This window comes from Leopardus geoffroyi, chromosome C3 (assembly GCF_018350155.1).
Source record: "Leopardus geoffroyi isolate Oge1 chromosome C3, O.geoffroyi_Oge1_pat1.0, whole genome shotgun sequence".
NCBI lineage: Eukaryota > Metazoa > Chordata > Mammalia > Carnivora > Felidae > Leopardus > Leopardus geoffroyi.
Window position 1 is genome coordinate 25,852,237 of NC_059338.1, and position 26,998 is coordinate 25,879,234.

General features: G+C 54.3%; 1 protein-coding gene across 6 annotated transcripts; it reads left to right on the forward strand.

Annotated features, from left to right (window-relative positions):
• The first annotated feature begins 3,955 nt into the window (after nt 1–3,955).
• KLHDC8A (kelch domain containing 8A) lies at nt 3,956–22,954 on the forward strand. 6 transcript variants are annotated; one of them, XM_045456273.1, is made up of 7 exons: nt 3,956–4,315; nt 11,170–16,400; nt 16,759–17,361; nt 20,131–20,295; nt 20,547–20,762; nt 21,365–21,466; nt 21,915–22,954. In XM_045456273.1, exons 3-7 carry the CDS (start codon nt 16,986–16,988, stop codon nt 22,106–22,108), a joined length of 1,053 nt encoding a protein of 350 aa, XP_045312229.1. In that variant the 5' UTR covers nt 3,956–4,315; nt 11,170–16,400; nt 16,759–16,985; the 3' UTR covers nt 22,109–22,954. The 6 variants fall into 6 exon arrangements, with proteins under 6 accessions (XP_045312229.1, XP_045312230.1, XP_045312232.1 ...); XM_045456274.1 differs by having other exon boundaries at nt 15,900–16,400; XM_045456276.1 differs by having other exon boundaries at nt 15,953–16,400.
• The last annotated feature ends 4,044 nt before the right edge of the window (nt 22,955–26,998 follow it).

Consider the following 26,998-nt stretch of genomic DNA (forward strand, 5'->3'; position numbering starts at 1 on the left):
ATACCCTCAGAAGCCTAGAAGCTTCCTAAGCACACAGACCATACCTGACCTCTGGTAGACCATTCCTGCTTTGTGCTTGTGAGGTGCCCGTTAGCTATTTAAGTGAGAAATATGAGACTCGATTATCCTAAATCAGAGCGACTTTCTCTTTTCATTTTCAGAGTGGGTTTCCTCCCACTTCAATCCTGGAAATCAGTGGCACATGGGCATATGTGGCTTTTAAGAGACTTAATCTGAAATCTTCCAATTTAGGAGAAAAGGGAGAAATGTTCATCTTTTCCTCCCCTGGACAAAGGAACAGAGCTTACGCAAAAGAAAAAAAAAAGACTTAACTTTGGCAAACACGTTACAAAAGAATTATTACAGCATTAAACGAAAACGCCTCCATGCGAACAAAGTTCCCGTTTCTCGCGTGTGCAGCAGACAGCTGTATTTCTGAATCTCTTTGAGTAGGTTTGGATTGAAAAGTGGAAAAATGAAATCTCCCGGGCACTATTTGCCAAGGGATTTGCTCCCTTCCTTTGTCTGTTGTGCGAACCCTGGAGTGGCTGAAAGCTACCCATTTTGTCTCTGGGCTCAGGCGGAAGGGAGAAATCTTTTCCAAAAGAGGCCGTGAGATGGCGGGGCTCCCTGAGACAGGATTTGGGGGAGGACAAAGGAATCGTGTGGGCATCTTATGAAGGGTGTCTGGATGGGGGCTCTGTCGTTTGGGAGGCATCTGCTCCCGCCATTTGCACATCTTACGCTAATTCTCTACCGACTGCTGCCTTGCCTCGTGCTCCCTCCTGCCCACTTCGCCCGGCCCTCCCCGCCGTGCCCTCTGATGTCAGGCCCCCTCTTTTACTGCTCTAATTCAATGCCTTCTAATTGGATGCTCTGCCTGGCTAATGGCTTCTACCCAACCACAGGGCTGACATTTACTTACTTGATTTCCACCCCTCCCTGTGCTCTCTGGCCTTCTTTGTGAGCAGAGCTTAAATTAGGCAGGATTTCAGATCCCGCACCTTTTTTATATTTCAGCTTGGGCCTCTTTCTTTTGGGAGGGGAGGTGGCTGAGTAGAGAAGAGCCTTGGAAATAGACCCTGGGCTGATCAATCCTGACACCTGCGGATAAAGCCAGCTTTGTGACTTATCTGTATCCCAGCACCCCAGCTGACTCCGGGCTGCCTTCCTTTGTTTGCTTTTTAACCTGGACCCCAGCTTGCTAATTTCAACCGGAACACGCTGTCTTAACTTCATCACCTAATATCAGACCACTGCCAAAAGAGTCGTTTTCATCATCGGAAAGGTTCTGGGCTGAGCACCAGGCCTCCTCGTCCCCAGGATTTCACACGGGGAACTGTCATTTAGGGCTACTGTCCTCTTAATGGCCACCTGTGCTCCACGGTCCCGCCTCTTCCCCTTCTCTTCCCTGCCCCCGGAGGTGAACATCATGCCAGAGCCTCCAAATATTTGCTTAGAACGGATCATCACAAATTGAGTCTCACATTATTCTCAGATTATGGATTGTGGAAGTCATTTATTGATAGGCATCGCCCCACAGGACAAACAGGGATCGGCAAGCTTCCCTTTGGTTTGGGGCCGTTCGGCAGCATGGCACCAATCTCCAGCCTCACCCAAGCAGCTCTCCTTTAGGCAAGCGGTTTGCCTGTGGTCTGTAATCTGTCTCCAGGGATCAGTTTCACTTGATTCTTAATTACATTCTACTTTCCACCCCCTTCAGTCACCTTACACACACACACACACACACACACACACACACGCACGCACATGCACACCCCTTCTCTTTAATTGGGCCGTAGCGATCTCTCAGGCGTTTCTAATGTGGCACACAGTTCTGATGGACAGCTGTCACCCCGGGCCAACGCTTCATTAGGTGTGACAGCCTGCAGCCAATGGTCACCATGCCACTCTGCTCAGGGGCCAAAGAGCAGCTCAGAGGGGAGTCTGGGAGACAAAGGGGTAGTTATTGCAGAGGGGCCGTGATGATGACGTGGCTCCTGGGACGGATGTTTAAAGCAAACCAGAGTGCCATTCGCTCTCTCATACGAGGTTATGAAACGAGGAGCCGCGTCACTAACGGCAACTCAGCTACCCAGATGTTGCCTCGGCAGCTGAGAAATTGATGTTCAAGCCACAGGAAACATCCAGAATATTTTGAGTCTCCACAGGCGGCCCGTCACCTACATCATCAATATGGCCTGTGCATAATAAGCACCCCCTCCCTAGGCAACCCTTCTCTTCAACTTCTATCATTCACTCTCCTTCCTCTCTTTATGGGGAGAAGGCCAGTGCCTAAGAAGGGAGTGAGTATGGGGGTGCCTGGGCGGCTCAGCCGGTCAAGCGTCTGCGTCTTGATCTCAGCTCAGGTCGTGAGTTCCAGCCCCGTGCCTGGCTCTGCACTGACTGAGCGGTGTCTGCTTGGGATTCTCTCTCTCTCCCTCTCTCTTTGCCCCTCCCCTGCTCTCTCTCTCTCTCTCTCTCAAAATACATAAATAAACTTAAAAATAAAAATAAAATGAGGGCGTGAGTATTGCCTGCATTGAAATGTTCGTGACTGACAAACCTAGTTACCTAAACTCACGTAAAAATCCGGGTGTCATTTATATACAGTCAAATCCACAGTTGGATGGTTTTTGACAAACGTTTATACCCTTAGAGCCACCCCATCAAGTATGATCTCATAATTAATCCTCACATTTAACTCCCATGAGACAGACCGGTGTTACTATCTCAGTGTTATTGCTGAGGAAACAGAGGACCAGGAAGACTGAAAACAGCAATAACAATGGCCGTCACTATATGCCGGGTGCTGTTCTTTTTTTTTTTTTTTTTTTTTTTAATTTTTTTTTTCAACGTTTATTTATTTTTTGGGGGACAGAGAGAGACAGAGCATGAACGGGGGAGGGTCAGAGAGAGAGGGAGACACAGAATCGGAAACAGGCTCCAGGCTCTGAGCCATCAGCCCAGAGCCCGACGCGGGGCTCGAACTTCCGGACCGCGAGATCGTGACCTGGCTGAAGTCGGACGCCCAACCGACTGCGCCACCCAGGCGCCCCTGCCGGGTGCTGTTCTAAGGGCATCAGACACATTCCCCCCTTTAACCCTCTCCGAAACCTCACTGGTCCCATGTTACAGACGAAGAAACTTGCCCCTGGTTTCACAGCTAAAGAGTTGGGGGAGTGGATATCTGGTGTTCGGTTTACATTCTTACCCCAATAGTACCTGCTCAGAGAATACAAAAATGTTCCCCTCGTTAGATCCTCTTTTCCTCCAGAGAGACGATTGCCCTCCCATCCCCCCAGCCTCCCCATCCCCCCAGCCCCCCCCCCCCAACTCAAAGTCCTAGAAAGGAGAAGCACATGTACCACATCTGTGTCAGTCCTGCTCGCCTGCTTTCTCTCTAGTCTAGACGCTCTGCTTAACTTCATGGACAGGGGAAGCCAGGCTTAAAAGGCAGCCTTGTTTTTTTTAATCCCTTGAAATACTGGACTTTTCATCTAAGAAACTTCTGCGAGCCATCCCTCCAAGCAAAGTGATCCAAACTGCCCTGAAGGGTTCAGCCTGACCCGGTAGAACGCCTCTGGCCTCGCCAACGATGCTGAGTGTTTCTGAGGGAGGTGCTTACCCTCTCTGAACGCTGATGCCCCATCCAAGCATGGAAAGGCAAAGGTATGCATGGGTGGCTATTTGGGGCACAAAAAGGTCACCCCACCACCGGTGCCTTTTGCCCACAGCCCCCCACCCCCACCCCAGAGGGAGGAAACCTGCCATAAATGGACTAGGGCCAAGGTGGGCGTTTGCCCGGTGCAGAAACGCCCTCCCCACTCTCTCTTGCTTCCATTCTCTCCCATCTGGCAGAGGAGTCCGGCTCCCTAAATCTTCTTTTTGTTGGTTAGTTTCCATGGCAGTTATTGTCTGTGTGTGAGAGCGTGTCCGCCCCCTCACCCTCTCCCCTTCCAGAGTGGGCCCTGGCGGCTCAGGCGCGGCCGCCGGGGAGGCAGGCAAAGACGCCAGGGCTCTGGCCAGTGTGCTGGGGTCCTCTCGGTGGGGGGTCAGGCCTCCTGGAGCTCAGGGGTCCCCGAGCCTCCCTCCGTGCGTTTGGGGTGGGGCTCTCTGCAGCCGGGCCCGACTGTATCCCAGCTCCTTGGCCAGAGGCAGCAGCCGTGGACTTGTGAATTGTGGAAGAAGCCCTCAGGACCCTGGGGATCCTAGGAGGAGCCTCGGAGCCAACCCCTGAGGGACCCTCTGCAGCCCCTTCCCCTCCTTTGTCTTTGGCAGATGATCACCTGATATCCTTTTTCCCCCGGGTCAGGTAAGTTTCATTTCTATCTGTCTGTGCCGAGTGGTGCCTGCCGCTGGGGAGACAGGCAGTGGGCTAACGGGGTGGGGAGGGGGGTTGGGGGGATGGCTCGGCCCAGACAGGCTGGCAGGAGATGGGGAGAGTGGGGAGAGGAGAGGGTCTCAAAGCGCCTTTCTTCCTCAGCTGTGCCTCTCCGGCTTTGAAGTTCAGGGCTCCTTCCCAGCCGGTTTTAACCCAGATAGTAAAATGCAAAGATCAGTGTCTAGGGCACAGAATGACTGACATACAGCCAATATCCAAGACTTCTGGCTTCTGGTCTGAATTCAGTTCCGGGTATTCAATATTGACTACATACAAGTCGTCGTGCTTGGCTCTGGAAGAGCAACACGAATGACCCGCGACACGGTTTCTGCTTTTAAATGCTCTCCATCTGGTGGGAATGAAAGGACGTCTACACAGATGCGTACGAAGACTCCCGGGTCAGGCACGCTGGGTTCGGTACCCTACTGTGGATGCATGACCTTGGCCAGGTCACTTAGCCCCTCCAGTCTCCGTTTCCTCACCTGTAAAATGAGGATGATAATAGTGCCTGCCTTCCAGGCTAAATTCCACTTGCACACACTCATAAAATTTAGGTCAGTTCATGACAGTAACAACCGCCATACGCTTGTTAACTATTATTACTGTTATAGAAATTATAGGGGCGCCTGGGTGGCTCAGTCGGTTGAGTGTCCGACTCTTGGTTTCAGCTCAGGTCATGATCTCCGGGCGTCACGGTTTCCAGCCCCGTCTCAGGCTCCTCGCTGGCTGTAGGGAGCCTGCTTGGGACTCTCCCTCTCTCTCTCTGCCCCTCCCTCCCTTGATCTCACTTGCTCTGTCTCTCTCAAAATAAATAAATAAACTTAAAAAAAATGTTTTCAATCCTATAAAATGTGTAAAGAATATCGGGGATGGTTATTACCGTGCAAGGCAGTCATTGAGTACTAACACAGTGGCGCTTACAGAAAGTTCTATGGGAACACGGGAGAGCTTACTGTCACCTGCAGGGATAGGGTGAGGCTCCTGGAAAAGGTGGCATTGAGGCCGAGCCCTGAAGAATGAGTAGGATTTCGACACGCAGGAAGGAAGGTATGCAGCAGAGAAGCACTAAGCCAAGGTGCGGAGGCAGGAAAAGAGAGGCCTCCTGGCCGCCAGCTCAGTGATCACCTTGCCTGGGGCCCAAGCACGGAGCCTGGTCAGAAGCTGGGCGGCACTTTGGACTCCCCAGCAACTTGGGGCCAAGGGCAAGTTAGAGACCCAGGCTGGGAGCCTGAGACCAGGGTCCGGGTCCTGGCTGAGCTCCCACCTGGGCGCTCTGAGGCTCTTCACCTGCTTCAGGTTTTTTTCCTCACCTATGAAAGGGGAATATTGGAACTTGACTTCCCTCCCAATCTTACTTACTATCGTGACTGACCATCGCGTGGGAATATGACGTTTTAAATCAGTAGGTAAAATGCAAAGTCCTGTTCTTCAAGGTGAAAGAGAATTCGTGGACCATCTACACGGCTCTGGGGGAAATGCAAAGGACTAAATCATTTAACGAGGAGGCTTGTGAAAATCATCTAGTACAATGCCTGACTCATAATAGTAGCTGAATGATCTCTTTCATAATTGATTGGTTGGTGGACTCACTCATTCAGTCATTCATTCAGGGTTCTTGGAGTACCCACCGCAGGCTCGGTGATGGGAAAGAGGTGTGCCCAAGACAGGCATGGGTCCTGCCCTGAAATGCTTACAAGCAATTCACGAAACTGGCAACCTGAGGGTGTCCCTGTGTCCCACACTAGCAGCTTCCGTCCCGCTGGCTGTCTTCTGGCTTCTTTCAAGGATTATTGCTGTGAGACAATTGCTGTGGATTATTGCTGGGTTTTTTTTAGGTTGATTTTAGGCTCCCAAGACGCTATCCCCATGGGTCTGCAGAACACCTCCTCTCTGCCCTCTGCTGGCGGGGAGTTGTAAGTGCTTCGCAGTAAACAGCTCAACGTCCATTGCCCCTCCACACCAAGCGTTCCGTCTGCCTTCCATCACCCCTGAGATGAACTGAAGTGCCTTAATATTTAAAAAAGAATGAATCGGTAATTAGCACCTTAACATTATATCAGGGCCATTCCGGAGGCTTTCTATTTAAATGCAAATTGAACCTTCCTGAAGAAAAGCTAATAAGTGATGAAAATAGATAGCAAGAGAGGAGGAAGCAGGCAGGAGGAGGGAGGAGGGGCCGATGTGGAGTCGCCACTGGGGCCACTTTGCTGCTGCCTGTGGACCACACTCCCCTCACCCAGAGACCAGGCGCGGGGCACCTGAGGAGAAGTCCGGGCACCTAAAGCCTGAGTCTCAATTCCCCTCTTTGTTCAGGGGGCGGATCTCCAAACCAGCAGCCACTTGGGTGGGCCCTTCCGGGGCTGCTGGAGGTCATCTCAGAGTCATGGTGGCCTGGAGAGGATACGGGCTTCGGCTACAGCCAGACTGGGGGTTTGAATCCAGGATCCTCTTCTGAGTAGCTATAAGATCTTGGCCAATTTCCTAGTCCCTCGGAGCCTCCGCGCCTTCACAACGTAAGCGGCTGTTAGTGCTCGTTCCTCTCAAGATTGCTGTAAAGATTATGCGATAAACAGAAAAACGTGCCTGGTATACAGTAGGTGCCTAACAAATGTTAGTTCCCTACCCTTGTCTCGAGATCTTGCTGGACCAATTTAACCGGTCAAGGTGAGAAGCAGGTTCTCAAGAAAAAGGTGGCATCCATGCTTTCCCTTCAAATAACCTAGGCGAGGGGTCGGGGAACACCAACACTTTCTGTAAAGGGCCAGATAGTAAATATTTCATGCTTGGCGGGCCATATGCTCTCTGTTGCAACCACTCCACTGCACCGTTGTAGCGGGAAAGCAGCCACAGACACCACACAAGTGAATGAGCGTGGCTGTGTTCCAATATAACTTTATTTATAGACACTGAAATGTGAATTTCATACAACTTTCATGCATCACAAAATATTTTTCTTTGGATTTTTGTCCCCCCCAAACATCTAAAAATGTAAAAACCGTTCTTAGATCACTAGCTGTACAAAGACAGGCGGTGAGCTGGGTTTGGTCTGTAAGTAATCGCTCCCCGAAGGTTTGACAAGAGACCTTCACCTGTGATTTTGTGGAGTCTGCACCAGGGGACCTCTCAGAACATAACTCCTAAGGCTGGGACTCATGGAGAGGGACGGCATCCAAGGAAGCAACGAGCCCTTTCTGGGCCAGGACCACCAAGGACAAAAGGACACATAGGGTCCCTGGTGGTGGTCTCTGTCGGGGTGCCAGCCATTAGGTCAGGGCACGAGTACAGGTGTCATTCTCCTTTTTCCCAGCGATGTCCAGGAAGGAACCAGTAGCTCCTTGGGCACCGAGCCGGCCAACACATTCTCCTGGTGACAGGCCCGAGCCCAGCCTTCGGACGAGGGGGAATGTGACACCTGAAAGAGATCCAGCCTGGGAGCCTGAGACCAGGGTTCTAGAAGGGGGTTCAAGGGCTCAGACCCTGCTGCTCTCTCCCCAACCAGGAGAGCGGTGAGGTTCCCCGGGCATCTCAGCCCACCCCAGGAGCGCCTGCTGGTAAGGACGGGCAGGCGCTCCGATTCACCCGAGACTTGGCCTGTCTCCCCCCTTTCCTGGGCTCTCTGACATCTGTCCTTAGAGACACACACAGAGCGCCGTTGCAACTAGTCTGCCATGCCTCCCCACCTCCTCTCTGTCTTTAGCACAGAGAACACAGGTCACCACACCAGATGGCAACCTCACTGTTGTGGCAGATTGCCGGGCTCCCGGGAGAGGTGGGGGTTAAAGCAGAGCACTGGAGGCTGTCTGTTCCACAGTCCCCACCCCTCTTCTTTAACATGCCTCCGCCCGGCCCCTTCTCCAGAACCTCTGGGGAGGAGGGCCTGTGTGCGTGCACGTGCTTGTGCACATGCATGTACGTGTGTGCGCGCGTGTGTTTGTGATGTGAAGCAACAGGGAATAAGGGGAAGGGGTGAGGAGAGGCCGTGCCAGAGTGAAAGCCACTCTGTACCTCTGTAGAGGACCGGCCCCTCTTCCCAGCTGGAGGGTGAACTGGACCCTGCCTCTCTGGCACCCATCAAGGGGCTCTTGGAGGTGAGCAGAGGCGTGGTGTGGAGAATGAGGCCTCTCTGTTTTATTTATTTATTTTTATTAAAAAAAATTTTTTTTTAACATTTATTTATTTTTGAGAGACAGAGCATGAGCGGCGGAGGGGCTGAGAGAGAGGGAGACACAGAATCCAAAGCAGGCTCCCGGCTCCGAGCTGTCAGCCCAGAGCCTGACGCGGGCCTCGAACCCACAAACCGCGAGTTCATGACCTGAGCTGAAGTCGGACGCTTAACCGACTGAGCCACCCAGGTGCCCCTGCTCTGTTTTAGAAGCTGCCCTTGGGCCTGGCTAGAAGGGAGAGGCCAAAGAGGGGCAGGGCCTCTGAGGGTGACTGTTCTCACCTCCTGGCTCTCTAGTGTCATCTCACAGCAATCCAGCCTGTGGGCCCCCCACCGCCCCTTCCCAGCCCCATGAAGGGGCCAGAGCCTTGGATCCCATCAGGCTCAGACAAAATGGTGCTAACAGGCAGAGAAAGAAGGAGAGGCGGGCCCTGAGAAACCCTCCTCCCAAAGTAAGTGCTAATAGCCAAATAGAAGCTAGTAATGTTACTTAGCAGGTGAGCAGCCTCCATCTGGAAATAAGGGGAGCCTCTAAGGAGTGGCCCTTTTCTCTCCTGGGTGGAAATGGGATAACCGCCTCACAGCCCAAGCTTTTGTCCTCCAGATAAGACAGTTTTGCCCCTGGGAGGCCTGGGGGGACTCAGTCGGTTAAGCTTCTGACTCTCGATTTAGGCTCTGGTCATGATCCCCAACGTGCTTCGAGAGAGACCGAGCCCCCCCTCAGGCTCTGTGCTGATAGTTTGGAGTCTGCTTGGGATTCTCTCTTTCCCTCTCTCTCTCTCTCTCTCTGCTCCTCCCCTGCCCTCTCCCCTCCTCCCTCTCAAAATAAATAAATGAAGGTTTTTTTTAAAAAAGATAGTTTGGCCAGGATGAGGGACCCCAGCAGGAAGTAAGCAGGAGAGCTTACTTCTGGTTACTTCTGCCCCTTACTTCTGCCCCTCTGTTGGCAGAAGGCTGCGATCTATGGGACTGGGGGGAGTGGCTGGCCTTGCTCACTCGGAGCCTGTCAGCAGGACAGCCAGCCCCCCTTACCTCGCCCCTCCCGCGCACACACGCGCGCCCTTCATGACAGGCAGGCTGGCCCATCTGCCAATCAATTTTCCTTGCTGATTTCCTAGCCGAAGCAGCGGGGCTGGTGTGTAAATCATTCAGAGCCCTCTCTCAGCTCTGCCAGGACATGGAGCTCTTTTTAATTAAGAAGAATGGAGGATGTTGCTGGCTCTGGAAATGGCGATATTAACTTACTAATGGGCATTTAAGGAGCCGTGTTTGAGTGGCTGCTGCCTTCCCAGCCTGCACCCTCCGCCCCTCTGCAGAGCCGCCCAGGCCCCCACAAAGGCTGTGCTGTCCTCTGCATTAGAAGGGTCAGGGTATAAGCACCGCCCTCCCGCCACCTACATTGGCCCCAGGGATGAGCCAGGCTCCCGCTTGGTGACCCGGGACAAAAGGGCACATTTTCGCATTTATTTAAAAAACATTTTTTTATGTTTATTTATTTATTTTTGAGAGAGAGACAGCATGAGCAGGGGAGGGGCAGAGAGAGGGAGACACGGAATCTGAAGCAGGCTCCGGGCTCCGATTCAGAGCCCGACGCGGGGCTCGAACCCATGAACCAGGAGATCATGACCTGAGCCGAAGTCAGACGTTTAACTGACTGAGCCACCCAGGTGCCCCCATCTATCTATCTATCTATCTATTTTTAAGATATCTTTTTTTTTTTTAAAACGTTTATTTATTTTTGAGACAGAGAGAGACAGAGCATGAACGGCGGAGGGTCAGAGAGAGGGAGACACAGAATCTGAAACAGGCTCCAGGCTCTGAGCTGCCAGCACAGAGCCCGATGCGGGGCTCGAACTCACGGACCGCGAGATCATGACCTGAGTCGAAGTCGGCCGCTTAACCGACTGAGCCACCCAGGCGCGCCATCTATCTATCTATTTTTAAAGTTTATTTTGAGAGAGAGAAAGAGAGAGAGCATGTGAGTGCGCATGAGTGGGGGAGGGGCAGAGAGTGAGGGACAGAGAGAATCCCAATCCGTTCAGCCCCAACGTGGGGCTTGAACTCATGAGCCATGAGATCATGACCTGAGCCAAAAGCAGGAGCGGAAGGCTTAACCGACTGAGCCACCCAGGCACCCCTCATTTTTGCATTTAGAGGAAAGGCCAGAAGCAGGACGACTTGAACCCTTGAGTCCTCTGCCTCTTATCCTGGCAGCCTGTGGAAAGGCCACAGGCTCCCCAGAACTGTCAGGACCCAGCAGGAAACATGGGTAGGCCTCCAGTGGGTGCCCAGTGCCCACAAGGAGCCAGCCTGTCAGCAAAAGCTGCAGCTGTTGCAAATGAACAGCCGAGCCAAGCAAGGGCCCTCACTAAGTCCCGTCTGATGACTGAACCTGGGGTAGCTGGCGGTGCCCGTGAGCGCCGATGGAGCCAGACCCCTGCGTGTGTGCCACTCAGAAGAATGTGAGGATGTCCACTCTGGGGCCTGCTGCTTTGTCACCATGGCTAAGTGACTCTTCCTGTGGGACTTCACACCCCGGATACCCCTCAGAGTAAAGAACACCCAGCTGGGAGACACCTCAAGCCCGCTGTGCTCTTCCTCTCTCTCCCTTCTAATTTGACAGACTGGTCCAGAGGTGCACGGCCCAGTTGGGGCAAAACGTGGCTGGAACAGAAGTCTCCTGGCTCTTGGTCCCGTGTCTTACCTATTTCCAGTATCTCCCAGGGCAGCCACGGCCTCTCCTCCCACCTCATGCTGCTCTTTTCATTTTCTGAGGCTCTTGGGCCTCTGAAGTTCTTCCCTCTTTATAACCCAGATCCTCAGGCTTTATGCCAAGTCCCATTTCCTCTTACGACCTCCTCAGTCAGCACAGGGCAGGGGCCGAGGTCTTTCAGAGAAGGTCTCGCTTGCTCCTGTCCTTCTCATCTCTATGCATGAAACAGCAGAGGAGGGGGCAGCTTCCTGACTCTTCTAAATCATGCAGCTCCTGAGTCTGAAAACCAAGATGATCCCTTCCCCCCATCCCACCATCACATACCTGAGCCGCACTTTCCATCAGATGCACCCCTTAACTGATACCCACTGAGTCCCTCTGGGCCCCACGCCCCGCCCCCCACTCTGCCCTGGGGGAGGAGGGAGCAGGAAGGTGGCCGATTCCGCCGCCCATCTAGTCAAGGCTGCAGGGTCAGGAGGAGGCCATTCCTCGGGACCCCAGACTGCCAACCCCAAGGTGGCAGTGCCACGTGAACAGATGCCGATTATGGTTCTGACTGCCGGCACCTGTGTCACATCATCTCCAGCCGAGTCCTCTGGAGCCCTAAATCCTTCTTCTGGGCTGCTGTTGGGACGGGGCGGGAGGACGCCCCAGGGAGGCTTTTCGGTGTGGGGGAGGAATTTACCCCTCCCTCGGTCTACAGGCAGCCTCAGTTCTGATTGGATGAGCCATCGTCACTTCCACCCCCTAAACACAGCCAGGCTTCTGGTGAGGGATGAGAAGGTGATTCTCTGCAGGAAGGGCGACAGCTGTTCTCCAGATCAGAAAGCAATTTAGTTAGTGGGAGAGATTTCGGTGAGCTCAGAGGGTAGAAATCCCGTCCGAGACGTAGGCCCCGACACGGTGGGGCACAGGAGCGTGGGCCCCGGTGAGATGCCTGCTGTGTGAAATGGGCACCTGCTGTCTGGGCTCACCGGTCTGGATACGCAGAAAGTCAGGGTGCAGGAACTTGTCGTCACACAGGGAGGAAAGAAGTCTACTCGTTATAGACTACCTCCTGCATGCCCAGCATCTGCACCAGGCATCTCTTTCCGCCCGTAACTCTAGAAAGTAGATTTTCTTATTCCCCTTTTCCCAGATGAGGAACTGAGAGTCAGGGGTATAAGTGACTTCTTCACGGTCACACAGCTAGAGGGGCCCGAGGCAGGATTCAGACCCAGTCTGCCTGATGCCAGAGTCCACACACTTTCCCCTACCCCATGCCCTGTGAGGCACTGCAGACAAAGAACTAAGGAGAGAAGGTGATCCCGGCCTCCAGGAGCTCAAGATGCATCTTTCCAGCCCTCACCGTACCCTGCAGAGGGCGTCCAGGTGCGCCCCCCCCTCCCCCCGACAGGAAGGTAAACTGTATTTCCGAGGAGGGAGAAGGAGCTGTTCTAGCTTCTAATAACTAAACAGCTCCCCTCTCCTGTCTCCCCAAAATGTACCCTGCACCTGGGATTCCCCCAGTCCCTTGTGGCCCTACCTACCTCCTCCATCCACGGTCTGCCACGCCGGGACTCTGCTAGTTAACGGGGACGAAATTGTCCCTACCCACCCTCAGCTTCCCCACGAGCTACCCCAAGGTGGTGACGGCGGGCCCCTGCTGAATACCTAATAAACCCAGTCACTACCGAGTCAAACTGTGCATTGTATTCTGTATAAAAGAGACTGTACTAGATCCTAGGTGCAACTTTAGAAAAAAAAAAATACCGAGTGACTCTTTCTGGAGCTGAGCACCCCTTCAACAAGTCTGACGCAGCAATATCACATAAGAAAGAAAGACTCCACAGTACCAAAGGCTTTATCATTAGAGGCTTTCATCAACTTTCCTTCCCCCGCTTCTCTCCCCTCCCCGTGCCACCTTGTGACCAAGGCAAAGAGTCAAAGCCTTTTTAAGAGAGAAGAGAAACCCAGGCCTGATGCGATTGCAAGGTCTCAGAGCAAGAGGGATTTGGGTTTGACGTGAGGAAGAACTCCCCGACAGGGAAATGGCCACCCTGTGGAAGGGGGTGGTGAGGAATCAAAGGGGTCACTGGACTCCCCGCCTCTGCTCGGTGCCCCTTCAGGCCCCAGCTGGGTGCACTCTGCCCAGGCATGGAAACCGCCCGTGACTCAGGGAATCTTAAGTGGCGGTTGCTAGGTTACAAGTTTCCTCAATGTGCACTCAATGTAAGGATTAAAGGATGTCACCTGGCTGAGAGGAAGAGCCATGGGGGAAGGAGTTGGGGAGATGGAGAGAAGCCAGGACTTCCAGAACAAGCAATCAGGCCACGACCTGAAAGGCATCCTATTCTCAGTACTTTTCCAAGGGTCTGAGTCCCTAGATCCCGCGGTCCTCATGGAGGGCGGTGCTTGCAGAACATGAGCGTTAGGCTGGAAGGGGGCCTATTCTGGGATTGGGTTCCAGTCCTTCCCCAGTTATGTTGCCCAGCACACAATATGGCAATGGGCAGAGCCGTTGCCGGAACCCTTTGGGGGCCTGGGCTCCTTCCTTCAGTGTAATTGGACAAGAAGCCGGAAGCCAGGTGACAGTTGAAAAGCTTGGTGTCCTTAGGAATACACAATTCTTTCATTTGTGATCTAACTGTGTTAAAGTGGAAGAGGGTTAGATTTGGAATTCACAAACTAGACCCTGGTGTTGGCCCTCGGACGGTCGTAAGTCCGTTACTTCACCTCACTAAGTCTCAGCTGCCTCACCTGTGAAAAGTGGAAACCGATACCTGCCCCCGTCATCTTTCCCAGGGTTGTTTTAAGATTACGAGAAAATGGATGTGTGAGGACTTAGGTCAGTTTGATGAGTTCTGCAAACACAACATCATATGGAACTGTGTACAACTGCTTCGGAAGCTGCCCCAGCTGCGGTGGGTGGGGACTCCAGGAGCCTTGCCCCATTGCTTTGGTAAAAGGCTCAGTAGACAAAAGAAGCTGAAGACGGGTCCCCCACGAGACCCTTTGAGGAAGACCTATGGCTTTCAGTCTTCCTACTCACCCTGTGCTGGTCTTCTGAACACAGTTCAAGTTGGGGGTCGAGGATCTGTTCCCTATTCCTCCGGGCAGATTGGGATCCTTGGGAAGAAAGAGAAACGGTTGGCGTTTCCTGTAAAACTTCATTAATTCAGACCACATTCTTTTGGAATTTATGAGTTCTTACTGAATAGAGAAAACAGAACACAACCTTCCTCTGAAGGTTCTAGAGGTGCTTACTGTGTAAGCACAGAGAATTCAAACAAAAAAAGCAGTTCAATTTCTAAGCCAAGAACACAAGATATTAAGATGAGTTGTGACTTCTGTTTCTCACAGGAAGTCATTTCTAAACAAGGGGCAAAAGTTTGTATTTGTTCCGTTTCCCTTTTTCTGCATTTTGTTGATAATAGTTGCTGGCCATGGTCTTAATAGCGATTTACCAAGCCCTTGCTATGTGCCAGAAACTGAACTGTTTTACAAACAGTATCTCATTTAATCCTCACAAAAATCTACCAGGAGCCATCCATAGCATGAAACACTACTCAGAAATTAAAAGGAATGACCTACTGGCGCAAGCAACAACCTGGATGAAACTCCACAGAATTATGTTGGGGGCGGAGGTGGGGTTCCTAGTCAATCCCAAAAGGTTACATACTTTACGATTCTATTAATCTAACTAATCTATTCTTGAAAAGACAAAATGAGGGAAATGGAGAACAGAGTAGTAGTTGCCAGGGGTTGGAGAACAAAAGGTGGGAGGGAAGCAGGTGTGGGTATAAAAAGGCAACACAAAGAACCCTTGTCTTGTGGTGAAAATGTTCTGTACCTTCACTGATCAATTTCCATATCCTGGTTGTGATATTACTGTACTATGAGTTTTGCAAAATGTTACCTTCGAGGGAAACTGGGTAAATGGTGCTCTTTCTTCCCCCTGCATGTAAATCTACAATTTATCTCCAAATAAAAAGAGATGAATTCAAATAATATAAGGAAATTGGGGCTCAGGGTGGTAAAACAATTTCAGAGCCAGAATTCAAACTCAGGTGTCAGACTGCCAAACCTGAGCGTTTGGAGACTTGACTCTATTCAAGGGAACCAAGAAGAAGGAGGACCCCATCGGCCTAGAAGTCCATTAGACCAGGGGACCCACGGGTGTCATGGGCTGATGTGTTACCGGGGGTCTACTGTCCTGAAAAGGCTGAGAATGTGGCTTGGAGAAACTATTTGGTAAGCCCTGTGGGTTGGTGCTGAGTGCCAACATTGAACGACCGGGTTTCCCCTTCCCAAGGTGTGTGAAAAAGGGATGAGAGAGTGTGTGTGTGGGGGGGGGGGGGGTCCCCCTATGTGTTTGTCTATGTGGGTGTCTCCAGTTAGGAATCCACATGTCTGTACCTTTGTCAGTTACTCCGTGAATATGTCAGTTTCCGGGTGAGAGAGGGTAGGGTGATGTGCAAGTTCTGCCTACGTGTGTGCAGGTCGGTGTATACGTTATGTTTGGGTGCACCCGGGGCAGGTCTCCCCGGGTCACACCCACATAACTTGTTTCTATGAGGTTAAACCATTTGATAATACCTCCCCCAAAGCAAAGCTGACTGTTGAGCCAGCCTGTCACGAACTGGGTCTGTGTACTGTAGATAAACTGGGTAATTGGACTCTCCGCCTCTTCATCCAAAACAAACACTCACAGACCGCCCACCCCCACGCTGGAAGGAGTCTGGTTCCTGTCATCTGGGTACTTGGCTCCAGTGCCCCGCCTCTCTGACCCTGTAGACAAGGTGAGCGTCTCCCCGAGGGGCCCTTCCCCTCCCCCGCGGGCGGACGCTGCCAGCGCTTATGTAAAGAGGTCACGGCCTGCTCCGCCGCCGTCGCCGGGCGCACGCGGCTTCCTGCACAGGTGTGGCGGCTGCGGGCGGGGATGTGCGTGGAGCAGCCTGGCGGGCCTCCTCCTCCCGGGCGGCTCCGCTTCTCCTTCGCGCTGCTCGTTCCTTCTCCTCGTCTGCATGTGTGACAGCGGTGTGCGGGCTGGGGAAGGACAGCGCGCCCTGTCCCCAGCTCCCCGCAGCCCTGGGGGGGCTCCCCGCTCCCGGGTGATGCGCTGTCTACGCCTCGCCGCCGCGCTCCTCGGGCCTGGCTGTGTAAGTGGCGCGGGGGCGTGGGCGGGAGGGCGCGGGCAGGGGAGCGGGGGCGGGGGGAGAGAGGCGGCGGCGCCCGGAGGTGTTAACTCCTTGTTCCGCCGGGAGGCTGCCGGGCGCCGCGAGCCCCGGAAAGCCCCCGCCCGCCGTGCGCCCCGCGGGTGTCCGAGCCGCCGACCGGGAGGGGCGGGGGACACCGCGCTGCGGGGCGCGATGCCGCCGCGGGGTGGCGCCCTCGGCCGCCTTCCCTTTGAAGTTGGCCAGGACCTGGGAGCCGGGAGCCAGCCCGCCCCGCCGGCGGTGCGAGGAGGCGAGGGCGCGGGGCCCCGACCGCCCTTGATTCGTCCCATCCCTCCCGCAGGGCCAGGCGCGGACGCCGCCGGACCGCGCAGTCTGGAGGGACTGTGAAGCGCTGGCCGGCGTCGGGGCCCTTGCCCCGGGGTCGGGCGGGAGCCGGCGGACGGGAGCCAGATGGAGGCGGCGAGAGGGGGCGCGGAGTAGCGGGCGGCCCCCCGGGCTCGCACCTCCGGCGGCGCCGTGGCGCTCCGCGGGCACTGGGGCGCGGCGGGCGGGGCCCCCGGGGCTGCCATGGAGGTGCCTAACGTCAAGGACTTCCAGTGGAAGCGCCTGGCGCCGCTGCCCAGCCGCCGGGTCTACTGCTCCCTGCTGGAGACCGGGGGGCAGGTCTATGCCATCGGGGGATGTGACGACAACGGCATCCCCATGGACTGCTTTGAGGTCTACTCCCCCGAGGCCGACCAGTGGACCGCTCTGCCGCCCCTGCCCACGGCCCGGGCCGGGGTGGCCGTCACCGCCCTGGGGAAGCGGATCATGGTGATCGGGGGTGTGGGCACCAATCAGCTGCCCCTGAAGGTCGTGGAGATGTACAACATCGATGAGGGCAAGTGGAAGAAGAGGAGCGTGCTGCGTGAGGCCGCCATGGGCATTTCTGTCACGGCCAAAGGCGAGTGGGGCCAGGGCTGAGGGAGGGAAGAGAGAAGGGCGTGGGGGACCACGGGGAGAGGGATGGGAACTAACACTGAGTTGGGGGCCCACTGTCACAATCCTGATCCCATTTGATCCCTACAATAGACACGGAAACTAGAGACCCACAGGCCTTATTTTACAGATGGGAAAACAGACTCAGTAGGTGAAGTGTCTAGTAATTTCATGGGATGCCAGAACTCCACTCCACCAGCCTCCTGCCAACAAGCTGGGCAGGCCTGGCCAGAGAGGAGAGCTGGAGACTTAGTGCAGGGTCTCCACAGACCCCTTCATTCAGCAGAACGAGGAGCCTCCCACCCATAGCACCTCATCCCCTGAAATCTGCCTTCGAGGGACACCACCTCCAGACACATATTTGGGGTCCTGGGGGTGTTCACTGCATCCCCGTACCATCACTAGGCCCCTCTGGTGGGGCTTTGAGGCCTGATTGCGGGGCCTTTCCCACTACCCTCAACCTCCCCTTCTGCCTCCGAGTCTCAGAGATACTAGTGAATGGAGACTAGAATGTTCCTGAGGGTTGTGCTCCTACAGCACCTCGCCCAGGTTCACAGTTCTCAAGGGGTGCATGCAGGGACCACGAGGTTACTGGATCTTCATTTCACTTTCTCAAAACCCCTCATTCTTTCTCCTTGGTCCCGGTACAGCCCAGAGCGTAGAGTGGGCTCCAAAAGTTCTTTGGCCGAAACACAAAGGGTTTTATGGGAAATGGTCCAACAGGAATTAGAAGACCCCAAGTGCAGCTCAGACAGACAGCCTCGGTGGGATGCAACCTTCCCTCCCTCTCTTGCAAAACCATCCCATTTGCCTGTGGGGTCTACTGTAGATCAGGAGCCAGGATTTCTGGAGGGTCTGCTGTGCCCCTGGCACATTTCCAGGTCCCAGGGAGGAAGGAAAGAGGCAGAAGGTCTGGCCCCTACCTTCAGAAGTCGGAGTCTGATCAATGAAGGTGACCAGTGAGAAACTCTAAGCCTGAATCCCTCAGGGTAGTGGCCAGTGAGGCCTCCACAGGCCATCAGTAAGGATAAGAGCCGGAGGGCCCATGGGGAAAAAGAGGGAAAGGGTATTCCTTTGTTCCCAGGCTTCAGTAAATGGTGCTGAAAGACAGAACTAACGTTTATTGAATCCTTACCACGGGTGCTTTATATATTTTAGCCCCTTTGATCTTCAAAAACCTATCTGATGAGATAAGTGCTATTATTATCCTCATTTTAAAGAGAAGCAACGTGGGGCCCAAAGAGGTTAAATAATTTGCCCAAGGTCACACAGCTGGTGAGTAATGATGGAGTCTGGGCTCTTAACTGTGGCATTGAATGGGTTCAGGAGTTAGTTTAATAAGCTTTCACATGCCTGTGTGGCAGACACGGAAGCAGAGGCTGGGGTCACAGATGACCAAATTCTCTATTTGGAAGAAACCGACAAGGATTATTTCCATAACGCATGGTGAACAGGGTGAGCCGGTACCTTGGGCGGTACTGAGCCGGTGCTCTCAGCCCCGCTTTGCAGTTCAGGGACACCCAGGCGAACCCGAAGGGATGATTAAGAGCTGGCACAGGAGCAGTGGTGTGGCGGGAATGAGGGCTGTCGGCTGGACGTGTGTTTCAGGTGACACAGGGATGGGAGAGGCGGAGCTTGTGTAAGGGAAGTCCTTCTAATATTAGCAGGCCAGTCTCCTGGCCGCAGGCTAAGGTTAGGATTTTTTTTTTTTCCTTTGTTCAGTAAGATTAGAAATAGTACTCAGTAGAAGGAAATAGTAGTCTCCCTGCAATTCCCTTACAGAATAAAGGTCTCCTAGAGCTGGAAGCAGTGAGGACCAGCTACTGGGAGATAGAATCCCGGGCAGGGGTGGGTCCCTGGGAAGAAGAGTGGCTTGTGGGCTGGGGGAGGAGGGGAAGCTGTGTCTCTGATAGGCTGCAGGAGGCACTGGGGTGAGGCCCAGGGAAACGCGGGTGCCTCGCTCATCCTCTCTGATGCCCTGTGTCAGGGGTGTGCCTTGAAAGGCTACCTGCAACCAAGAGCAATAGAAAAAGGGAGAGAACTCACTTCTCCTCTCAGAGTGCCCAGCTTACTGCCCTGGCAGGGTTCCTTAAAGGGGCCGCTTTTCTCTCCTCCAAAGCCTCACCCTCATTCACCCCTAACCCTATCCCATCTAGCTCAGGATGTCTTCTGGAGCCCACAGGCCTCCTCATGTGTGAAGGAGGATGGCATTCCCCCACGGGGATGGCAGACAGAGAAAGAATCAGCAGCAGTCCAGGGTCCCACAGGGCCGGCGACAGCAGGGCTGACCTCATTTCCAAAGGCTCCTGCTGGGTCTGGAGAGTTCCAAGCAGGGAGTGCCTAAGGTACAGGCCACTATTGGAGGACATCAGAGGATTACCCCTCCTCTTTGGCATCCCCTCTGGCTGCCCAGGAGAGAGGAGTGTAGAGGGGACAAAACCCGCAAAGGGTTGTCCAGGCCTCGACTCCACCGCAGTCTACCCTGTGAGAGGCTCCGCCACGGGCTGGACATCGAGGCGTTCAGGCCTGACATGGCTTCAGGCTCAACCATGGCAGAGACTCTCCATGGTTCCGTCAACCTCACCCTGGCACAGCAGCGGTTGGGAACCTGGCCTGGCCTCCGTGCTGGTGTGCAAGGGGTTGATGGGGCCTGGCCTGGTAGGTCATTACTGATGGGCCTGTCTCATAGTGTGCGTGAGCTGAGCCAGGGGTTGTGTGTGGCCTTTCTCCTTAGATTACCGAGTGTATGCGGCAGGCGGGATGGGCCTGGACCTCCGTCCGCACAACCACCTCCAACACTATGACATGCTCAAGGACATGTGGGTGTCACTAGCGCCCATGCCCACCCCGAGATATGCTGCCACCTCCTTCCTCCGAGGCTCCAAGATCTATGTGCTAGGTAAGGACAGGTTATCTGTCCCATATCTATCCCTCCTTCTCTCCCTTGGGTCAGTTTCCACAGGAAGCGGTCAGTGTCTGTGTGCTGAGCATCTCCTTGGGGGTAATCACCGATGCCTTACCCCGCAGGGAGCTCCCTGTGTGGTTGGGTAAATGTGGAAAGGGGAAGCCCAGCCCCCCGCCCTCAGGGATTTACTCTGGCCCAACCCCCCTCCCCTCCCCCTCCCCTCCCAACCCTGGTCTGGCCTCCAGGGGGACGACAGTCCAAGTATGCAGTCAACGCCTTTGAGGTTTTTGACATCGAGACTCGCTCCTGGACCAAGTTCCCCAACATTCCCTGTAAGCGGGCCTTCTCCAGCTTTGTGACCCTGGATGACCGCTTGTACAGCCTGGGGGGCCTGAGGCAGGGTCGGCTCTACCGGCAGCCCAAGTTCCTCCGGACGATGGACGTGTTCGACATGGAACAAGGTGAGCAGGGCACCAGCCTCTAGCCGCCCACCCCCCTCTGGCTGAGTCCCCATCCCATGCGCCCGCCCAGGCCGCTGATCCAGGGGGGTGAGCCTTTCAGGGGTCCGAACAGCCCTCTCCACTCAGGCCTCCTCTTGGGATCGCATTCTCTCCTCTGGACAGGGCTCCTCTGGGTTGGCTGGTTATTTTTATCAAAGCCTTTCCCATTTTCTCTTCTTACGACATTGAGGCAGGGCGCAGTGAGGGAGGGCTTTTCCAGCTTTTTACCGATGCAGACACAGAAGGATCCCGACTCCCGCGCTCACTGCCTCTAGTTAACCTCCTCTCCAGCTCAGAGACCTTGAGAACAGAGGTTAGAACAAGGTGATTGGTTGTAGGGGATTATGGTTCCTTGGACTGTAGCAAGCCTGGGAGAAGGTGTAGAGGCCCCGGAGTGCATCATTTCAAACAGCAGGAGGCGTAGTTTATGCCCTGAGCACAAAGCCTAGATGGGGTGGACGCCCACCCAGGATGTGAGCCCTGGGGACTCGGTGTGTACTTGGTGGGGGAGGTCAGCGTCTCACTCTCTCTAAATTTATCCTGCCGTGATCCACGGCCCACAGGGGGATGGCTGAAGATGGAACGCTCGTTCTTCCTCAGGAAGCGGCGGGCAGACTTTGTGGCCGGCGCTCTGAGTGGACGGGTCATAGTGGCCGGAGGACTTGGTAAGGATGGGGCTCCCAGGCTGTTACCTGACACCGTGCCCGAGCAGGAGAAGGCACCGGCTGCCTGCGCACTGCCTGCCTACCTCGTTCTCCCAAATCATTCAAAAACCCCTCTTCCCAGCTGGGCTTCACAAACCCATGGGAGCGGATTTTTAGTAAAAGGCAAAAGAGAGGCAGGAGTGACTAGAAACTTCTGGTAAAAGCAGAGGGTGAGGAAAGAAAGCCTTCCTCTGGAGGAGACGGAAGGACGGAGAGAAGGCAGGAGGGGCAAAGTGGCTGTCGGACACGAGCAGGGGCTCAGGGTAGGGAAGGAGCGTTTCTGCAGCTCAGGAACTAAAGTCCCTTGGCTTCTGCTTGTGGATTCCAGGGGGTGGGGGGGGGGGGCGCTGCGGGGCATGGATGAGGGGCTGGACTTCTTCGTAAGGTCCGGTTCCCTTGGCGCTTTCAGGGAACCAGCCCACTGTCCTGGAGACAGCCGAGGCGCTCCACCCCGGGAGGAACAAGTGGGAGGCCCTCCCCACCATGCCCACGCCCCGCTGTGCCTGCTCCAGCATTGTCGTCAAGAACTGCCTCCTGGCTGTGGGGGGCGTCAACCAGGGTCTGAGCGACGCAGTGGAAGCCCTGTGTGTCTCTGACTCCTAGCTCTCAGCACAGCGCCTGTGCCCCGGACCGGATCAGCCCACACTCCACAAGAGGAATGGTCTCGTCAAAGCAGTGTGGGCGACTTCCCAGGATGCCAGCTCCTGTCAGCAGCTAGTGAGGTCAGGCCCCGGGGTTCTGAGGGACCTCCCTCCGCCTCCAAACCCTACCCATCCCAGGAAACCATGCGAAGTCCCAGGGACTCAGCCAGCCTCCAGCTGGAGGCCAGCTGAACTCTGAGGAGAGTCCCCGCTTCCTGCTTAGGCAGAGAAAGACACAGGAGTACTGGCTACCTCCCCTTCCTGTGAGTTCCACCTCCCCCCGTGTCCAGGGTAGGGGGTGGGCAGGGCCGAAGACAGCTGCTATCACTGTCCTCTCCCCAGCTCTGAACTAGTTTGAGGGTCCCTCGGGATGGAAAACGGAGAAGGTTCGCAAGGAGTCCCAAACCCCTCGCTTCTCCCTTGGTCTATATCCCTTCCCCATTTGGTGGTCAGCCGTGGGCCTGCCCTAGCCCCCGTCCCCTCAGCAAGAATTGGCCTTGGAGTCAGGTTCACAGGGACTGGTCCAGGTCAGTAGCCTCGGCCAGGAAGGACCCGTGCCTCTCGGGTCCTCGACGGGAACGTAACGATGGGGAAGCAGCAGACGCCCAGCCCAGGCTCTGCTTCCCGCTCGTCCCCTCGCTCACTTTCTCCTTCCGCCACCCTCCCCTCACCCTTTTGTCACCCGCGGCCCCAGCGCATTTCTGGGCAAAACCTTCTCATGTACACTGTGGCATCCAAATCCACGAAGGATGGATTAACTGCACTCTGGTTAACAGCAGCAGCACAACAATTAAAATCTATATTCCTATTCTCTCGGGTACCTGGTGCAGGGGTGGGGTGGGTGGGTGTCTTGATGGGTAGAGGGGACCCCATGAAATAGTCCCTCTGACTGTCTCAGACTAAATAGGGCCCCAGGCGACCAGCTGTTGTGGGTTCTGCCTCCAAAGCACCTCCTGCCCGGGTCACCTCACTCCCAGTACAGGGCAGCCCTCCTCGGTGCCTAGACTCCTCTGTGTTAGGGAAGGCTGACCTCTTCGTGCCTGGCCTCAATTCACTCAGCCGAAGTTCACTTCTGTCTTGCCTGAAGTTGGACGGGGATCGCTCACTGACTTGCCGTGAAGGACGTGTCCCCTCCTGGCTCATAGAGTGCCTCTTTCTGATTTCCGGTTATTTTGAAAAGCTGTGCCAGCACGGGGACTACAAAGAAAAACCTGCCCCCCCCCCCCACCAAGGGCTGTGGGGGAGTTAGCACTTCCTGTGTGATGGTGTCATTCATTCTTATGAGGCAGGAACAGAGGGAGCCTCCTGGAGGAAGCGACTCTGCCCCTGGGTCTTCGAGGGACAGGGGTGTTTGTCCCTTCCTCAGGCCCCAAGGGTGCTGCCCCCTGCTGGCCCAGCCTTGCCTTCCCACCCCGGCTAGAGGCATCCTGTGGCCGGGTTCCTGAACGGACTGGGAGGAGGGGTGTCTTCTTATTGCTTCTGGAACCCCGTATTTCGGTTCTGTTAGCTGCTGAAGTAACTGTTAGAAGATCCTGGAGGAACCACAGATCCTGTGAGGGATGGAACAGCATGTTAAGGAAGCCACTCCAAAGTCCAGCCCTGGTCTGGTCTTCCCCTTCCACGTTACTTCTGCGCCATCCCCTTCCATTCTCCCTGAGAAGAGGGGTCCCTCCCCACTTTCCAAGAGGAAACCAAAGCCCCATATGTGTGTGTGTGTGTGTGTGTGTGTGTGTGTGTGTTGGGGGAGAGGGCTTTCCAAGCACACAAAATGGTACCAGATCTGTGGATGGGACTGAAGGATTCTTAAATGGTTGGAACCTCAGGGGTACAGCCAGTCTGAAAAAAGTTCTTCCCATTATGAGAATGGGGGACTGGCCACTAGAATCTGTGAGGGCCGCTAAGAGCTGGAGCTAGTATCTGCTGAGGACTTATGTCTTGGAGGTCCATTTCGGGGTGCTTCACCGAGCTGGGGAAATAGGGAATGTCAGTGGTAAACCCCTTGGTCTGCACCTCATGGTGCCATGGAGGCAGCTCAGGATCTGGGGTGAGATGGCCTGACTCCAGGCCTCCTTCCTCCTCTCCCCCCATAGGCTTTCCTATCACCATCCCTCCCTGGAAAGATCCCTCCCCTCCTCTCATCTTCATTTCCCAATCTGTATAACAAGAGCGATGATGATGCCATCTCACAAGTACTCCAATCCTTAGATCAACTTTACGAGGTAAGCAGTTTCCCATTTTGCAGATGAGAAAACTAAGGCTCGAAGAGGTTATGTAACTTGTCAAAGGTCACAAGCTAGGAAGTGACTGAGCCATGTCTGATTTCAAAATTTGTGACCACAGCACCGCTTTGCCTCAAATGAACTAGCATACAGGGAAGGCGAGGATATCAGCCGCGCCGCACCGTGTAAGGGGTTCCACATGCCAAACCTGGAAAGATGGAGACTCTTTTCCCAAGGAAGGAGTCTGAGCATTAACAAGGAAAGAGTAGAAAGGGCTCGCTAATAAGACATAAACGTAGGGGTGCCTGAGTGGCTCAGTGGGTTAAGCTGTGGACTCTTAAAAAATTTTTTTTAATGTTTATTTTTGAGAGAGAGAGAGAACACATATGTGCACGCATGGAGGAGGGGCAGAGAGAGAGGGAGACCCAGAATCTGAAGCAGGTTCCAGGCTCTGAGCTGTCAGCACAGAACCTGACGTGGGGCTCGAACTCATGAACCGCCAGATCACGACCCGAGCCAGAGTCGACCGCCTAACCCGCTGAGCCACCCAGGCGCCCCTAAGTGGTGGACTCTTGATTTTGGCTCGCTGTGCAGAGCTTGCTTCGGATCCTCTGTCGCCCTGTTTCTGGCCGTCTCCTGTGCTCGCTGTCTCAGAAATAAACGTTAAAAATCGAAAAAAAAAAAAAAAAAAAAAGAAGAAGAAATGAGCATATTTCTACATTTATATCCCAGGAAAGCTCCCTTCCAGCTTTTTCGTTCCGTTGGCTGTTCCAAAGCATTGTTTGACATTCAACACCCATTACGTGCCTGGCACTAGACGTGAGTTCCCGCCCTCTGGGCAGTTGCAATCTTAGAAGGGAGACAAGGGACTAAATCTGCATTTCCATTTGATGAGATAAGTGTCGGGCCTTTGCTAGTGCAATCCAGAGGTACCCTACCAGTGGTGACTAGGCAGCAGAGAAGGACTGCGGGTGTCAGGACAGGTTTCCAGAAAATCCCAAACTGCACTTTGAAAGAAGAGAGAGACCAGCCAGGCAGAGGAGGATGACCCCAGGCTTTGAAGCAAGAGAGATGGGCTCAAATCATGACTGTCGTGTGCTGATTGACTATGGATATGTTGTCAACCTCTCCGAGTCTGTTTCCTTATTTGTAAAATGGGCAAAATAATTCCTCGCTATGAGAAAAAGAGCCCCCCCCGCCCCCCACCCCGTAAGTAAAATGATTCGTGTATATTAGGTGAGTAGCTGACTTGTTGTTGTTGTTGAAGGAGAGGTAGGGGCATTCTCAAGCCAGCTGGGAGAAAGGGTCTGGCTTATTTGGGGTACGGCTTGCACATCGTGGAGATTCTAGGGGCCGGAAGTGCAGGCAGGGCAGATCAAGAAGGGCCTCGCGTACCTTGCTAAGGAATTTATCCATATGAGAAATTGGGAGCAGATTAAGGATTTTAAGCAGATGAGCACCACGATCAGATTTGTGGGATATCCCAAGGTCCTCTTCTGAGGAAAATGAAGGAAGTGAAATCACCAAGACACCATCTAAAACGAGAATCCCTGTTGGGGTTGGAGTCCTTGGAAAACATGGGGGCCAAGCTCCCCAGGCCTTCTCTGGAGGAAGGTCCATTTGCTGGGCAACCAAGCTCCGGGGGAGGGGGGGTGGTTGGGACCACAAGGAGTAAAAAAGTCTCTCCCCTCCATTGCTTCATTTTCTCCAGATTTTTTTTCCTAATAATCACTTACACTTGCGTTGGGCTTTCTGGCTGGCCGAGATCTTACACGGGAGGTGGGGTAGGGTTAGCCATTTCCAACGCCCATATTAAAGAAGAAACGGAGACCCAGAGAGCCCCTGTGGCTGACCCATGTGGCACAACTTGTAAGTGAGGGGAGGGAAATTCTAACCCAGCTCAGAGGTGTGCAAGATGCCTCCGAGCTCTGCAGTAAGGGGAGTGGCTACAAAGGTCAGTCATCTATCCATGTCCCCAGGTGGCTACAGGCTGGACCAAAGCCTTGAGCCAAAGGCCTCCAGCTCCGGAGAACTGGGGTTATCCCATGGATGAGATCAAAGAGGCGGGCACATCAAAGGACCCAGGCAGGGACCCAGGCAGGTTGGGCAAAATAAAAGCTGCCATTCGCATTGGCTTCCTAAGCCTGCCCAAACAAAATGCCATAACCTGGTGGCTGAAAGCAACAGAAATGGATTCTCACAATTCTAGAAATCTGAAGTCAAGGAAGGGGGCTTCCTCGCCTCTTCCTAGCTCCTCGTGGCTCCAGAAATCCTTGGTGTTCCTTGGCTCGTGGTCACACGACTCCAAGCTCTGCCTCTGTCTCCACGGCCTTCTCTCCTGGGTGTCTGTGTCCACGTTTCTCTCATCTTGTAAGGACACCAGTCACTGGATTAGGGCTGTCCTAATCCAGTATGACCTCGCCTTAACTTGATTACATCTGCAAAGACCCTCTTTCCTGAAAAAGTCACATTCACAGATATCAGGGGTTAGGAGGTCAACATACCGTTTGGGGGGGGTCCCAGCTCAACTCAGTGGATGCGGTGGATGGACGAGTGAGGCAACAAGAGTCCCCTGAAGACTGAGCTAATCTAGGAAGGCTTCCTGGAGGATCCTGTTGTTATAACTGGCTCCC

Coding starts and splice junctions, on each gene's coding strand:
- KLHDC8A (XM_045456273.1), top strand. CDS start 16,986: ATGGAGGTGCCTAACGTCAAGGACTTCCAGTGGAAGCGCCTGGCGCCG. Junction 17,362..20,130: donor CATTTCTGTCACGGCCAAAG/GCGAGTGGGGCC, acceptor CTTTCTCCTTAG/ATTACCGAGTGTATGCGGCA. Junction 20,763..21,364: donor CGTGTTCGACATGGAACAAG/GTGAGCAGGGCA, acceptor CACGGCCCACAG/GGGGATGGCTGAAGATGGAA.